The sequence below is a fragment of the Silurus aristotelis genome (genome assembly GCF_946808225.1).
Source record: "Silurus aristotelis genome assembly, chromosome: 12".
Taxonomy (NCBI): domain Eukaryota; kingdom Metazoa; phylum Chordata; class Actinopteri; order Siluriformes; family Siluridae; genus Silurus; species Silurus aristotelis.
In genome coordinates, this window is record NC_139585.1 from 21180337 (window position 1) to 21198251 (window position 17915).

The 17915-nt window shown below is 36.1% G+C and overlaps 1 protein-coding gene across 2 annotated transcripts in view; it reads right to left on the minus strand.

Moving 5' to 3' along the window:
- Positions 1-521: 521 nt before the first annotated feature.
- Positions 522-17915, minus strand: part of itga3b (integrin, alpha 3b) — a 43507-nt gene continuing 26113 nt past the window's right edge. Inside the window, exons 7-26 of one of the 2 annotated variants that reach the window (XM_083556769.1) lie at positions 17301-17494; positions 16608-16696; positions 16081-16217; positions 15913-15993; positions 15718-15785; positions 15501-15634; positions 14128-14274; positions 13028-13125; positions 12293-12461; positions 11881-11949; positions 11565-11641; positions 11332-11409; positions 10153-10255; positions 8078-8254; positions 7868-7975; positions 4672-4785; positions 4460-4558; positions 4019-4144; positions 1984-2130; positions 522-1436 (exon numbers count right to left, since the gene is read on the minus strand). In XM_083556769.1, the coding sequence (XP_083412895.1) occupies positions 2020-2130; positions 4019-4144; positions 4460-4558; positions 4672-4785; positions 7868-7975; positions 8078-8254; positions 10153-10255; positions 11332-11409; positions 11565-11641; positions 11881-11949; positions 12293-12461; positions 13028-13125; positions 14128-14274; positions 15501-15634; positions 15718-15785; positions 15913-15993; positions 16081-16217; positions 16608-16696; positions 17301-17494 (2179 nt within the window). In that variant the 3' untranslated portion in view covers positions 522-1436; positions 1984-2019. The remainder of the gene's footprint in view (positions 1437-1983; positions 2131-4018; positions 4145-4459; positions 4559-4671; positions 4786-7867; positions 7976-8077; positions 8255-10152; positions 10256-11331; positions 11410-11564; positions 11642-11880; positions 11950-12292; positions 12462-13027; positions 13126-14127; positions 14275-15500; positions 15635-15717; positions 15786-15912; positions 15994-16080; positions 16218-16607; positions 16697-17300; positions 17495-17915) is intronic. The other variant, XM_083556768.1, reaches the window with a different exon arrangement.

The window sequence follows — 17915 nt, forward strand, 5'->3', positions numbered from 1 at the left end:
GGAAGATAGTTTGCCATAAGCAAGGCTTAGCCATTGCACTAGGGCTGTGATGACCTTTGCATAATTTCGCCCATTATAAATTTCCCTCTGGGATAAATAAAGTGATTTATTTAGATACGTTGGGTTACTCATTTTTAAATAATGTCCAATTTGTCAAAAATATTACCTTTTTGCACATTAATTTTGTGCATTTTCCATAAAGTCAAAAATATAGTCCATATCATCATCAGGAAAATTCAGTGAAGCAATTAAAAAAACAATAATAATGACCAATACCTTTACTTACAAAATATTTTAATATCTGGAGCGTACAAAAAAAGAACCGCAAGTACCTTCTGACTCTTATATGAATAAATCATCAGTTATGAATGTAGTAATAAATTTGGTCTTCATTTTCCAACTGAACCTTTTCTAGTGTTACAGCAGGACCTATGTGTCATAAAATCAAATGATACCCATCCTTTCACTGAATGACACAGTTGAAGAAAACTGTGACACGTTATGCCTGGTTATTTCTTTCCTTTTCTTTTTTTGACTACTTTGGAACTGGAATGAGAATCGTACCGTGCATTCCAATCTAGCACATAAAAACACTTCCAAATCATATAACAATATTCTCCAGTGTACTGACTCTTATTAGTCATATAAAATAAATATTAAATCACTAATGTTTGGTGCCCTTCCCTGTGCTATAATCCACCCGGGATCGTCGTTGTTTCCTCTGTATCTGTCAGAAGAAAATATATTTCATAGTGGCTGCAAATCTGGGATGCTTGCAGTCAGTGCAATTCCATCATTCCTTGTTAAAGGTCATAAGAAAATTGCTCACAGTGTAAGTTGGAGTGTGAGCATCGTCCTGTAGCCTTGTGCATTTAAAGACACTTTTTTTTATGAATAAAAAAAGCTCCTAAACTAAATAGCATTCTATAATATCAAACATATAATACAAAAAAAAACCTGTTCTGCAATACTTTCAGATTTGGAAAATCAAGTAATAAAAAAAAGGGTCCCAGATTGTGTCTGAGATAACGCTGAATGGTTTCAGTCATGAAAACTTGTTGGCCTGTAACAGTATTGCACCACACAACAATTCCAACAACAACAACAACAACAAGCAACACACTTTCACCCAGTACTCAATTCTTTATCATGTGTTAATCCTGACCCAAAAAAGTCAAAGCCACAGAAGTCTGTTCCATTTAAAAAAAAAAAAAAACGTCCGTTGCATTCCTCTAAACAAGCAGCTGAGTGGACACTTTCCAAGATCAGTAGTAATATTCTTGCACTTCAGTCCAGTTGGTGACCCAGAGTTTTTTGTTGAGCTCGTGCTCAGGCTGGAAAGTCCTGCTCAACTTGTACCTCTCCTCCTTGCGTATTTTCACTCCGTGGTACTTAGGCATCACCTTGTAGTAGGCAGCTCTTTTAAAGAACCCACACTGTGTAACAGAGTGAGAGAGAGAGAGAGAGAGAGAGAGAGAGAGAGAGAGAGAGAGAGAGAAGATGAGAGAGGAAACACAACATTACTCATGAGAGATTAAATATGCAACTAATTGCCAGGACCTGCAGCGAACAAGAACAGCTTTTAAAAAGAAAAACCGGCAGAAAGGATCATTTGGACAGATACAGTGTGTTATTTCCCATGCTGCAACAGTAATTGGAATGGTTTGTCCAAAAAGTCGAAAATGATTACATTAGCTGAAAAAAGAATCCATTCCAAAGCAGTTCATCATTAAACAATGTAAACAATCCCAGAGAACAAAACCGCTTTAATGAGAATGCAAGGGTGATTTATGATTTTTCTTCAGCAAGCAAACTATTAAAAAAAGAAAGAAAGGGAAGTAAAAATCCTTCGATCCAAGAAAAGCAAGCACCGGTCAGGTTAGAGTGCTGAAAAACAGGCAGTGAGTGAAAATATCAGGAGGAAAAGGGAAAAATAGGAAGAGAAAGAAAATAAACGGGCTGATTCCACAGTGGCTGCATTACCAAGGAGCACCAACAGGGGACACCCGGGGTACGCTCTCAATAGGCCTCGGTCAGTCTCTCTGTCTCAGATGGCTGTATCTTCATCTCTGCTTTTTGGGCCTTGGCTTCGTACATCTCCCTTCGACTGGCACGTTTAAAGAAACCACACTGCAGGAAAGGTGGGATGATGGATCGAAGACTGATTATACTCTGTTCTCTAATAGATCCAGTAATGGTGCGTACATGCTTACGGTTTAAATAGCAGCAATGTTTTACAGTTGCAGGTTAAGGCTAAACCTCTATGCTTTATTACTAAACTAAATAGATTCATCCGTTCATTGATATATAAACACTATATGTATTTCAAATCATGTGAAAGTGCTTGAGTAGACATAGGCTTTATTATCCCTGCTCAAGCCATGATTTTACTCAATCTTAGAACACTTTTTGCAACAATGCAAAAAGTACATTGTATCAAGGCAAAAAAAACAACAATTCGTTACTGTCATGTATGGAATGCATTGATATTTAAGTTCTTTTTCACTTCACTATTCATATTAAGTGCGATGTATAGACATTTGAACTTACACTATATAAACAAAAGCACTGGGACACCATATGCGGTTCTTTCCCAAATTCTTACCACTGAATTAGAGGCTCACAATTGTACAGAATGTGTTTGGATGTGATCCATTCAAAATTTCCCTTCATTCGAACTAGAAGACCCAAACCTGTTCCAACGTAGCAATGCCTCTGTGTACAAAGCTTCATAAAGTTATGGATCATGGGGTGCAGCATGTCAATTCATTCCAAAGGTGTTTAATAGGGTAGAGGTCAGAGCTCTTCAGCAGGACACTCAAGATATTCCACAGCAACCCATAACCATAGACCATAGCTTCATGGAGCTGCCTTTGTGCACAGGGGCATTGTCATGGGTCTCTGATAATTCAAGTACCGTAATTTCCAGACTATAAAGCGCACCATTATATAATTTTACAAATATTTTTATTTTTAACATAAATAAGCCGAACCTTTCTATAAGCCGCAGTGTCTTCACTAACGTACTTTACACAGGCTTTAACGAAAGACACGTTACACACGGTGTAACGGGTGAAATATGTTGCACTTCCTTTAGGAGCATAGCGGTATTTTGGGAATAGCATGCCAGAAGCTCTCCCTTCACCCTGACTTAACGCGTTACAATGGCTTGTATCTAAACAGTAGCCGACCAAGAAAGTCATTGTTCACTGTCTTCCTCCTTCCTTTCACAACTATTTCTCTCGGGAGTTTATCTTTTGGCATCGTCGTGCATTTAAATAATCACCCGATGGAAGTTTTTTCTCCCGAAGCCGTGCAGCTCGGAACACAGGTGAGGTGCGTTTTTTCGTTTCCGTTCGGAAATTAAATTTCATTGGTCTAATGTTATGGGGTTCAGTTTTTTGGCTTGAAGTTTGTAAAACCGGGAAAAACCCATAAAGAAAAAATTCATAAATTAGCCGCTTCGTTGTTTAAGCCGCGGGGTTCAAATTGTGGGAAAAAAGTAGCGGCTCGTAGTCCGAAAAATACGGTAATGCGAATATACATGCACATACATCCTAAACAATTGTGCACCTCCAACTTTTTGATAACCATTTGGAGAAGAATCACACATGGCTGGAAATGTCAGATGTCCGAATACTTTGTCCATATAGTGCATTTTAGCTACGTCATGTTTTTTTTGCTTGTGAATATAATCTTGTCCATATTGTGATTTTCTTTCCCCTTGAGTAAATTGAAGCTTTACCAATGTGAAAAATCTTTTTGTGCTTGCTCTAATCATTGCTGTATCCAAAAACGGGTTACAATGGATCTAAATTTGCAAATTCTTTGATGTCAACGTACTGTAAATGTTGCCACTTCTTTTTTCCTAGACGAATTGCTAGATGCTTGGAAGCATGGTCACACTTCCGTGAGCATGTATGAAGTTATGAAGTAAATTCATTTAAAACAGCCATAGTAGAGAAATCAAATAACTAAAATAGCAATGTGAGGTGTTATTTCTGTGAGGTGTTATTACCTTCCACAGGATGAGGCTAATGATGCCTAATAATAGGATTCCTGCTATTCCTGCAATAATATAAATCCATAATGGAACGTTATACGGGGTTTCTTCTCCTGGAACAGGATCAATGTTCACTGCAAACTGTGTAGAAGAGGAAGAGAACAGAATTCTGATGTCAGAAGATTAAAATTCTCCTGGATAAAAATAACAGTCATAAGTCGCATTCAGTTTTGCCCTTCAAATATTTCTTTCTATATATTTATTATATTTATAAAAAAACAGCACACACATATAAATGCCCAATTGCCATACTTTCATGTCCAACTTCATATTTTATTATTAAATGCATTTTATGTTTGTTAACAATTGTTGCGTATGGTCAGCTAACAACTTATTTCTAAGCTCTCAGGTTGGTAACTGGACCGAATGGAATGATCTAGCGAATCATTTGCTGACCTCTCGATTTTCAGATTTCATCTTGATGGTGGGTTTGTCAGTCTCCAGCCTCAGTGTGGCGCTGCCTTTCACAATCACGCGAAAAGCATTGGCAAAATCCTGAGGAGAAAAGAGCCATTTAGCAGATTACAGCAAGCAACAGTTTCCATGTTAAGTATAGAAGAGAAAAACAGTGTGTTCGGCTAAAAACCTTCCCCACTCTGAACATTCACCTCCAGCATGGTGCTGTTCCACACACGGGCTCTGACGGTTAGTGAGGCTGCAGTGGACATGTTCCTTAGCGGGCACGAGAAAGTCACGCAGCGAGCCGTCTGCAGCTCACAATCCTTTATTTATAATAAATACAGATAGACATGTTAGTGGTCCACAGGTAGTAATCAGTGTAGCTGGGCCAGTGGCGTAATGACCTACAATTTACTGGACAAATTATACGATTATAATAGCCTCTATTTGTCACATATATAAGAAATTCTTATAATTTCCTCTAATAAACTCGTTTCTAATCCTGTCCATCCTCATCACCCCCAACTAAAATCTCAGCATCTTCAGCTCTGCTACCTCCAGCTCCACCTCCTGTCTTTTACTCAATGCCACTGTCTCTAATCCATACAACATCGCAGGTCTCACCACAGTCCTATAAACTTTCCTTTCATTCTTGCAGATACTCTTCTATCACAAATCACTCCTGTCACTCTTCTCCACCCACTCCACCCTGCCTGCACTCTTTTCTTCACTTCTCTAACACACTCTCCATTACTTTGCACTGTTGACACCAGGTACCTGAACTCCTCCACCTTCTCCACCTCCCTGCAACCGCACAACTCCACTGCCCTCCCTCTCATTCACACACATGTACTCTGTCTTATTCCTACTGACTTTCATTCCCCTTCTCTCCAGCGCATACCTCCACCTCTCCAGGCTCTTCTCAACCTGCTCACTACTATCACCACAAAAATAACAATATCATCTGCAAACATCTATGATGTCCATGGAGACATCTATGATGTCCATGGAGACTCCTGTCTGACCTCGTCCTTCAACCTGTCCATCACCAATGCAAAGAGGAAAGGGCTCAGAGCCGATTCTCATACATGTACTGCACACCCCCACATACTTCTTTGCCACACCTGACTTCCTCATATAGTACCACAACTCCTCTCTGGACACCTTGTCTTATGCTTTCTCTAGATCCACAAACACACAATGCAACTCCTTCTGACCTTCTCTATACTTTTCCATCAACATTCTCAAAGCAAATAATGCGTCTGTGGTGCTCTTTCTCGGCATGGCATATTTTAAATTCACTACTCTTTCCCATAACTTCATGGTGTGACTAATCAGCTTAATTCCCCTGTAGTTACTGCAGGTCTGCACATCTCCCTTATTCTTAAGGATCCGTACTAGCACACTCCTTCTCTTCCGAAATCCTGTTAAACAATCTGGTTAAAAACTCTGCCATCTCTCCTAAACATCTCCACGCTTCTACGGGTATGTCATCTGGTCCAACTGACTTTCCACTTTTCATCCTCTTAATCGCTGCTCTCACTTCCTTACTAATCCTATTCACTTCCTGCTTCACCAACTCCACATCATATTCACTAAAATAAAATAATTATAATAAATATATATATAATAACTCCCTAATGGGAGCAGCCGAAAAAAGAAGAAGAAGAATGCATGCATGCAGTAGTTCAATTTAAACTAAAATAACCCTCAATAACCCTCAATTTAATATAAGTATTAAAATGAATGTGTTTTTTATATAAACCATTCATTCACACTTGCCTGCAAGTGATAGACTCCAAACTACCCTTTTTTTTTAATTATATCTAGGGCTGCAACTAACGATTATTTTGATACTCGGATTATATTTTTATTTTTTATTTTTTTTTATTTATTGATAAAAAAAAAAAGATTTATATATATATTTATATATATATGTATTTACAAATTTTTGCTCTTTATAACAATATTATAACAGGGTATTTATGTATAAAAGTGTACATAAAAAATGCAAAAGCCACATATTAAGTTTAACTCTTTAATTTACACATTTGTATTTTAAAGCTTATAGTGGCAGCTTGATCAGCAGTGGATGGGGAATCTCCTTTGAACAAAATCACTCATGCTGGGTTATTTCTATCTGTGAAAAAATAAAAAACAGCATTTGAGTAGGAAATGTGAAGCAATTTCTGTAAATCAACATTTGCATTGTACTTTGCAGATAGCAAGTTGACAACCATGCTTAAAAACATCAATATAAAATATTATACACCATTGTTTTGGCTACTTTTGTTTAAAAAAAATACACATATATTTAGTTAGTTTGTGAACATATAAGCATCTAGAATATATAGTTAATTTAATTTAGTATAATATATACATAGATTAAAAATGCAAACATTAAAAACAAGCATTTGAAGTTGCAGTGAAACATGTTTGAAAACAGAAGTTTCCTGTTGTAGTAGACAAATGCTTTAAAAAGAGAATGGAATGGTGAAATGCAGCAAGCTAACAGGCTTAATATAAAAAAAAAAAAAAAAATATATATATATATATATATATATATATATATATATATATATATATATATATATATATATATACATATATATATATATATATATATATATATGTGTGTGTGTGTTGAAGTTCAAATGCATAAGGATTCGCTGAAAACCACAACAGTGACAAAAAATGTAATCGTTTACTGCTGCTGTTATTTGCTGCTTTTAGATTTTGTGTTTGTTCGCGCTGTTTTAATTGAATCTATCACAATGTCTAGAGCGAGGTGATTGTGCAACCTGATGCTCATGAGTCCTGACAGATCCAGTGTGACTACAGTTTACACAATAGCACTTCATTAAATTATACCATTTTCACATGATGAGTATTATACAGTTTCTGCTTACCGTGCTGATGTTCTGCCTTTATCCGTGACACCAGTGAGTTTTCTTTTAGTGTGCCTGTGCATCACTGTGGCCCTTCCATGCCACACAAGCTCCGCTTTGCATAACGTCCAGGTAGTTTTCTTTGTTGCGTTTAATATAAAATGCTCCCATGCCTTGGGTGACTTGGGACGCATATTTTGTCCTGACGCTGGTTGACCCTGTACTGTCCTCCATTTTCCCAAGCGTCTGTGTTATCTTACCATTATGCTAAACTATAACTTGAGCAGCCCAACTAATCAATAATGGCATTAGTTGACAACAATTTTTTTGTATTATTAAACATTTGATAGATTAGTTGTTGCAGGTCTAATTAAGACTATATTATTACTATACAGCCCCATTTCTGATGTACTTTGATCTTATCCAGACACCCAAAACTCTTTTTTGAGTGATTATCATGATCTAATGCTAAGAATCAAGTGGCTTTTTTAGTAAGTGTGGGTGTTTAAGGTCATACCAGCAGGTAGGTCTCTTTACGTGGAGTGAGGAGTGTTTTAGTAGCTTCAGTGAGTGGCAGGTTGGTGTCCAAGTCTCGCTTATGCCGTTTCATGCTCTTCTTTGACAGCTGATCATGAAAGTAAGAAAGTTGTAGAAATTGTATCTTTTTTAAAAACTTAAAACAACCTGAAAACATTTGATGTTTTCTCAGTCATTTGTGTGTACTTACTGTTAATTTCAGGTGATTAACAATTTGTCCAGGAGGAACGCATTGCGTATCAGAAGCCCCCTTGATTAAAATCTCTGTCAGATATAGCAGCCATTTACCGTTTGGCACGTCGACCGGCCATTTCAAATCCACCACCAGAGTTCCCAACATTCCCAGTGGTTCTCCCACCACGCCCACCTGGAAGTCAATACAAAACTACTTAAAGTTCCTGCTCAGATTATGCTCAGGTTAACTTAAATACGTTAAATACTTTTTCAAATAAATGACAGCAATCCTCTCTACACTCAAAAAAGGAAGGCAAAATTACAAGCTCAATTCCAAAAAAGTTTAGACAGTGTATAAAATGTTGATAAAAACAGTCTGGAGGACATGGTGTCCATTGTTTACAAACAAAATTTAAATTTCGATTTGTCTGACCACAGAACAGACCACTTTGCCTTAATACATTTTAAATGAGCTTTGGCCCACAGAGGATGGTGGCATTTCTGGATCATGTTCAGGCATGCCTTCTTCTTTGCATGATAAAGATTTAACTTGCATTTGTGGATGACATTGCAGACTGTGTTCACAGACAATGATTTCTCTAGGTGTGCCCAATGTGCCCAATGCAATGATTTCCACTGCAGTTTCATAATTGCTTTAAAGGCAGTGCTGCCTGAAGGCCTGAAGAATACAGAAATCTAATACTGATTTTCTTGTTTTTTGAGATTTTTACAGATTCTTTAAAATTTTTTATAATATAATTTACTGTAAATGATTTTGATGCAATTTCACGTTGAGGAACAATATTCTAAAATTGTTCTACAATTTGTAGACACAGATTGGTGAAGCTCAGCCCATCTTTACTCTGTCTCTCTCTACACTATTTATGCACAATAATCTTTCTGACCTGTTGTTAATTAACCTAATTAATTGCAAAATGTTTCTCCAACTGATTAATTTTAATAACATTTACTTTTTGCTTTTTGTTGCTCGTCCCAAGTCTTTATAAATTTGAATTGAATTGCAATGGTAAATTTCTTCAGTTTAAATTTTTGATATGTTTTCTATGTTCTATTGTGAATAAAATATTGGTTTATGAGATTTGCACATCATTGCAATTAATTGTTTTTTAGATATTTCACAGTTTCTCAACTTTGGGTCATTGCGCTGCTTTTTCAATCTACCACTGGTGCATCATTTCCTGGCTATCACACACCACAGACGTATGCTAGCCTACAAAATGTTTAATAATTTTACATTAATATATTAATGTGACATGAGGTCCATTTACCAGCGTGACACTAAAACAGGTAGTAGTATTGACTACTTTTTACTTAAGTACATGTCCAGGGTGGCCATGTTTGCACAAAGTGAAGAGCACCCAAGGTCTCACCCCACATCAGTACCTGACTTCATTAACACCCTTGAGGCTAAATGAGCACAAACTCTTTAAAATCCAGAACATCTTCCCAGAAGTGTGGAGGTCATTGTAACAGCAAATGGGAACAATATGTTCAGGAAGCACATATGAATCTTTGTGGTTAGTTGTCCACAAGTCAAAACATTTTTCTTATAATTTAGCTTTTTTTCTTTTTTTCACAATTTTATTGACCGAAAATAAACTAAATAAAGGAATAAAACACTAATTAATAATAATTAATAAGTGAGTGATGTGATTACCACCCAAAGGTTAATTATTTTTCAATAAAACCTCCTGATGTGTTTATTCCCTTTTATCCCAGCTATTTGCCAACAAGTGCAATTTTGTACTGAATTTATAAACATTTTTGAATTTTTTACTGTTTTAAACTGTAGTACTGTATAAGCATAATTATACAATTCTGTAAAACATGTCCACAAAACTTTTGGATTAAAATTTGGAAATAAAACAGGGTAGTCCTCTGTCCTGAAGACTTTATTGTGGCGGTTATTAAATAACAGCACATTTTCCAAACCATTCGCACATTAGATTATGTGGTGTAGCTTCCAAAACAGGCATCACATTAAATCTGATTTAAATTAAAGCCTACATTATTTTCCAAACTGCTGACCTGTACAATATTATTCCAGAAGAGATTGGAAAAAATACTCACGTTGAAGACATACTCCACTAGACTGCCGATGTCACTCGTGCTGTTCATGGCTGACTCGCCCAACACTTTACCACTGAAGTAAGTGTTCACCACTGAGTTTTCTCTGGAGGAAACAGGACAGCCAATTAATGCCTAAGTACACAATAGTTTTACTAAATTGAAGCCTAATTTAACCGTAAACAGAAATGTAAAACTAAATGTAAGCTATCTAACGTGCTATAAAGTGTGTGTAGTTCTTTAGAATCGATTTTTGCTAGCCAACAGAAAAATACACAGAACATTTGGATACATTGCGTCCGAAATGTTACTCTTTATTCTTTTTTGGTTTTAGAACTGTTGAATGAAACCAATATCAATATTGCAATCGCAAATACAAGGTTATACTCAATACCTAGCGCCAAAGCACAGCTATGCTGAAGTTCAGTTTAACCACACACTTGCTCATCTGATATTGTTCACGCATTCAATATCACTGAATTACACTTGAAATGTTGCAACCTTATGGTCATACTATTTCCTGTTATCGGTCATAAATTGTTTACATATCTTTTCTATATCTATTTAAGGTTCTTGTCTGCTAAAAATCACATTTTTATAAACATTTCTGGTTGGTATTGTTGTAATTTTCTGACAGTAGGTTGTGTTTTATGTCCTCAATAGCCTTCTTTATACGCCAACATAAAGCAGTATGATGTACATAAAAAAAAAGTAATTCATGTTAATAACTGAGCTAATATTTATACTGTGTGCATGTGTATATGTAATCATTAATGCTAGTAATACATATATGAAGGTGCAAATAAAATCTCAGTGCACTTCATTAAAAACATCATTTACGCAATTATCCAATCAGCCAATCGGGTGGCAGCATAACAATATATAAAATGGTAAAATATATTTGTAAATAGTTGTTCCAAGCTTATTTCACCCATCATTCTCTAAGTAATCATTCTCATAATTCCCATCTGTCCCATACATGATGGTTTTAATCTTTCACACCATTCTGTGCGAACAACCCAACTTACATAGAACCAACAACCATCCAACACCTTTGCTTCATTCTGTATCTGCAACATTTTATACATTGTACTGCTACCTGAATGCACAACTGCATTAACAAACATCTCTATAGGTGTGCCTATTTTAGACGAAATCTTGTAGTTGTGTATAAATACTTACATAGAGAAAGAGGTAAGGATAGTGTTCCCCACATTGAGGACAACCTCCACTGGGTACAGATCACTCTGTTCACTCAGACTAGTACAAACACACACAAATACACACACACCCACACACATACAAAGACACACACTTAAAAATGTTTCAGGATTATCGAATGACAACAAAGTACTTAAGCCAATACCTCTAATTTACAGTGTTCACTTAAGAACGAGATCACTCGAGGCACTTACGTAGACAACTGGAGCTGCAGCACGATCTTCTCTGTGTAAAGTGTAATAAAAGTCTCAAAGATGATCTGAAAGGAAATCTGCCAGAAAAACATGAACAAATAGTGGTTTCTTTTTTCCTCTACACTGTCACATATGTGCCACAAAGCAAAGTTGCATGCAGTCATGTCTTTGCAACTATATACAGTATATATATATATATATATATATATATATATATATATATATATATATATATATATATACACACACACACACACACACACACACACACACACACACACACACACACACACACACACACACACACTCTATTTACCTTCCTGTTGCTCTTGAATGGGTTACCAATATCGCACATCACAGTTTTGTTAGCGTTACACTCAATTTCCTGTTTAAAAAAAAAAAAAAAAAGAGTTACATCATTAGATAAAACTTGTAAATGTCATGAAATACTGGAGTCCTAAGAGGCCATGCTTTATAATATTTTTTTTTCTTGTTTTCTTGGGATCATGACAAAATTTTTATCATTATTAAAGTTGTTTTTTCATAGTCTTAAGATAACAAAAGTTATTTTCTCGTGATCTTGACATAACAAACATTGTTTCCTTGTGATCAGTACTTGTGATCACGAAAAAAATATTATAATGCATTGTCTCTTAGGACTTCCGTAGTGAAATGCTGTTTACTGTGATAACGTGCTGTGGTGCTGTGAAACCCCTGAGTGGCCTAACCTTGGAACGGAAGCCTGAATAGGTGAGTGCCAGTGGAATGCTGATGTTAAGCATGGCCTGATGCGCGTCCTCAGCCTGCTTGCCGCTCTCAGGCATGTTGCTCACTTCCACTAACAGCATCAGCTTCTTGATGCTGCTGTTATATTCCATCGTCTGTCCATCATCCACACTGAAATCCAATCAAGATGTTTTGAGATGTGAGTTACACACAGACTTTAGGATTGAGTTAAAGATAAACAGTGAATGAATGCGATACAATTTTAGTTTGTTCTTGTTACATGGAAACAACAGATTGTGTCAAATAACAAAACACAAAGGAAACATGAGCATATATTAAAATTTTATCATGCAATGTTGATTATTTTCTAATATTAGCAAAATATTTCATAAAATAATAGAAACATGTATGGATACACGTTTTTACATTTCCCCCTCCCTTTACCTTGCATTTTATAGTTCATGCTTTTGTGTTTTCATTATGTCGTCTCTATATCATGTCAGACCATTAATTTATTGTGTAACAATCTTTCTGTATATATGACAATACACTTTTAAAACTCAAATCTGCAATGTTTCTACAAATAAATATTGATAAACATAAATCTTAACATAATTATTTTTTTTTATTCAGGAGTAAAATGCAATGTTGACTGAAAATTGACATTATTTGCATCTTTTTTTTTAACATAATGTTAAACATTATGTCGAAAAAGTGTTGGAAGATTTGTAACACACCTGGGGAAGACGTTTTGCTGCTCACTGGCAAACTGCGCCTTCACCTGCAGATTACTGCTGCACTTGTTATCAGAACCACACTCCTTCTGGAAGTTAATCTAAAATAGCACAGGAATCAGTGACCAAGATTAAATGTTTGTGCATCAATATACACGGTTTCCCAAAAATCTCTTTGGGATACATTAAGAAAATTTGTACATCGTTTAAATTGTATTTTTCAGCCCTTATGAATGCCTTTCACTATAGAAGAACATACTAAAATCAAGGTTGCAATGGGCTTTAACAGGAAACATAACCAAAATATCACATCATACATGACACACTTATGCCAAACTTCCCAAAAAAATCCAACAAGAGTGGAAATGTTGTGGAGCAACCGAGAAGTAGACGTCCATAAACGACCACTGAAGGAACAACCAATGTTGTGCTAGCGCATTAATCGCCCCAATGCACTGTATGGAGACTCTTGGGACACCATGTATTTGTTTATTTTATTATTTCAAGACTTCCCAGACTTCTCCTCTGAAATCATTATCCGATCTAAGTAATGACCTTTGTGAACGAATGATCACAAATCCACATAGCCACGCTCCAAAATCGCATTCCCTAAAGCAGGGGTCACCAACATGGTGCCCGTGGGCACCAGTTCGCCCTCAAGGACCACATGAGTAGCCCGCAGGCCTTTTCTAAAAGTAGCTGTTTCCTACTTTGTTAAATCATTATTGATAATTGTTATGAGAAATCATTAACATGATCAGTGTCTTCACATAGATGAATATCATTAATTATTAATAATGACATATAATAAAAGGTCAATTGAGCAAATGTGTTATTTCAGATCAAACTGAAAACTGTGTGTATCAAACTGGTAGCCCTTCACATTAATCGGTACCCAAGAAGTAGCTCTCAGTTTCAAAAAGGTTGGTGACCCCTGCCCTAAAGTGTGACACTTATCTGGAGTGCTCTGTAAATCTCAAAAAGCACTTACACTTTTGATGGTCAGGTGTATATTGCCACACACTGTATATAGCACATTATTTAAATGTAATCAGTTATTGCATGTGTACCATCTTTGTATCTGTATATTTTTCAATCTGTACCTCAGATTTCTCAGTCAGTTGCTGCTGGCCACTGAGCATAGGGAATGCATCGAGGTCCTGTAGTGTCTGCTGGGGCTCTGCTGTAGCCTCGTTCAGAGAAACATTTAGCAGAAACACAACCGGATCCAGTTTATTTGTTATCTGCTCCTGTTGTAGAGGAAACACAATTTATTAAGGCAAGTGAACTCAGCAATTGCACTAAAACTGCTGATCTGATACCACCAACAGATGTGGACTCGTTCTGGATCTAGTTTACTTCAAAGTGATTTGTCTCTGATTCAAACACCTGTACAGTAGAAACCCATGAATAAATCCTCTCTATAGTAATGAAGAGCTTGAACTGTAACAAAAATAATTACAGCCCATGTTATTAAAGGTATGAATGTGTTGTGGGATAGTCATTACTCAGAATTTACTTTCCCATTTTAATCTTTATATATTTTAATATATACATATATACAATACATAATATAATATATAATAATATATAACTATGACTTTAGTGTGCATGAGGAAATTTGACTTAACCCTCACCTTATTTAAATGTAAATAATTCAGAGCTGATTTCAGAAATATCCATCAGGCCAAGTCTAACATTCCTATTATAGATTCATTTAATCGCTTGTGTAATTTCATCATATCGAATTATTTATTTAATTTATCAATTTTACCTCTGTTTATTAATTTTGACTGTTTAACAATTTCTTAATAATGCAGTAATTAAATTATTAGACATTAATGAATAAACAAGTGACAGTGTAATCAATCCCATTCTGAGTTACAATTTTTGCAAAACAACGTTGTAGTGGAAGAATGACAGTGGAAGCGATAATCTATCCAAAAGTTTTTGCTTCATGCTATCACGCATTTCGTGTGCAGCTGTTTACGAGTCTGCACTGAGATTACATTGTGAATGTAGGATTTGAACAGAAGGCCCATCAGATCTTGTCATTTGGTTGTGTCTTGTTTTTTTGGTTAAAGTTTTCGAATTAATAATGTCTTTATTTGACATTTATTTTTTACAAAATAGTGAAATTCTTTATTTTCTTTGTGTAGTCCAGCTGATTTGAATGTAGGGTCAGAAGCATGATAGCCAAGGAGGTAAGATCAGCCATGACACGTCGTCCTTGGAGAATAGAGCGTTGAGGGTCTTGTTCAAGGGCCCAACAGTGGTAAGGCTTGAACCTTGAACATCTGATCAGTAATCCAAAACCGAAACTTTAGAGCCATTATTTTTTGACCGGTTAATGTTAAAGTCACTTTACCTTTCTATCAATAAATGAGTACATTTTAAACAGAAAGGCCAGTAAATTATGTATGATGAGAGATAATAATAAAACATGGATCGAAAAACATCTTAAATTGCCTCTTACGTTTACTCGAAGCTTGAGCTCCTGGCAGGACGGAGATGAGAAGGACAGTAGGTCTGTGTATGTGCTTTTACCATTGAGGAACATCACTCTTGGGCTTCGACGATTGCGGTCCGCTTCTACAGTGTATTTTACAGCTGAGAAGAGAAGAAATGATAATTGGCTTACCATTCCAAATACTAGTCACATCTAAAAGTCTGCTGATTTCTAATTTACTTACTAATATCCTTCTTGAAGTTGCGGTTTCCATTGCTTAGCGTATAAGCAAAACACAGCTTTGCTGTTATACTGCAAAAGCATAAAATTCATGCAAAAGCATGAATTCACGACTCATTTGTTATACACTCATTTCAACCAAAAAGTGTGACTTGATGATTATTAACAAAAAAAAAAAAGTTCAAGCCAGTGTTCTTACCAAGCATCTGTGCACTGGGCAGGATCCACAATCTTAGGCTCAACTGTAAAGTTTCTGGATAAATGGATAACTGGACGTGCTCTAATACAAAAACAATTCATTATTTAGGAACATTCATTCCTACGCACCTGACTGAGAACACTATCATGTAGTTAGTTCATAACTAACCTCAGAAGTGCTATACGGTCATCGAGAGAACCAACTAAGATGTCAGGATATCTGTTGTCATCCATATCCATACCTCCGCTGAGGGAATAACCGAACGTCTGGAATCCACCAGAGCCCAGCGTTTTCCCTTCAATAATCTACCAATGAAAAGAGTAAGACAACCTGTACCTGCAATGCAATACCTTGCAAACTAGTTGAATAAAACATTGTTTTATAAAATTATATAATAAGATATAAAAATTGATGCCATTCATTTCCTATTTTGAGGGAAAAAAGCTGCTTGAATGCCCACTGTATATACAATGACTACATGAACTGGTCAATCCTAATTTCCAAAATTCCCATCAGAGCCAGTGTAACATTTATCCTTTAGATACAGGTAAGAGGTTTTAAACTTCCACCATATAGATTTTTAATTTTAGATTTTTTTCCCTAACCTTAAATCTTTTCCTTATATTGTATTTACTAAATCATGAAACTTTAAGAAATCAACAAGAGAAAAGCAAATGTGGAAAGTTCAGGTTTACCTGACTGGGAACATTTGTTATACCCTCCTTGCTCCCCATCCATATATAGATTTTTCCAGAATCATGGAATGGCGCTCCAACTGCAAAATCTGTAATGGCAAGAGAGTGGACATATGAAAGACAGGAAACCTTAATGTGCTTGTTATTCGTCCTCTAGGTGGCAGCAAACACCCATTTTACCAATAAACTCCGTCAAAACAAAGGTTATATTCTACATTCAGAATTTTAGTTTATTAAAGGAAATTAAAGTCCATTGGCAACATTGTTATGTTTAGCCAAAGTGTGTGGACACCTGACCATTACATTCATTCTGGCATGAATTTCCACTAAATTGTGAAGGGTTGCTGTGAAGATTTGTGTTCAATCAGCCACAAGAGCATTGGAAAAATTAAGCTCTGATGTTCAGATAAAAATCCTAGTGTGCAATCAGTATTCAGTTCATCCTGAAGGTGTTCTATGCAGTTGAAGCCAAGTTTATGTTTAGGACTTTTGAGTTCTTACAGTTCAACCTTGTATGCACAACAGTATTGTGATGCTGAAATATGGTCAAAATATCAGCTCTAATCAAGAGAAACTGTAATGCTCCTGCACACAGTGACATTTGTGGTGAGATGGTCAGGTGTCCACACACTTTAAGCCATTTAGTGTAATTGCATCTATTTGTTAACTGTATCATCCTGAAGTCCACTGCACCTTGGAATCCATCCTGATTGACATCCCCTATTGCTGCCACAGCGACTCCAAATGCAGAACCCTTGGCACCGTTCAGGACGATGCTAGACTTCATCTGGAAAGATCCGTTTTCATTCATGAAAATGTACACTGCTCCACCTTGCTCTTTGTAGCGGTCGAAATAGAAGGGTGCTCCCACTATCAGGTCATTCCAGCTGAGGTGAGCGTGCAGCACAAAACACGACAAAGCCAAGAGAGACATTGGTTAGCTTTTCTTTGTTCACATAAGCAATTTCATGTTTGTGGTGAAACGTGAACAGTCAGAGCATGGATGAATAAAGAGAGAACAAACGTGTGAGAACATTCTAACATACAATACATAACTGAATTCTTATATCATCAAATCAAATTATTGTATAATTATCACAAGACTGGATGTAGCTCAGATAAGATTTTGATAGGATTTACATTTTATAGTTTCATTTAAAAAGTCTTTCCATAAATGTGTTAAAATTTATGTATTCGACTTCAAATTTACTCAAAAACCAACCAAATGTTTTTTTTTTTTTTTTACACAACCTAGAAAAAGTAGGCAGACAATTCAAGAAATATCTAGTAAAACTGACAAATTATCAT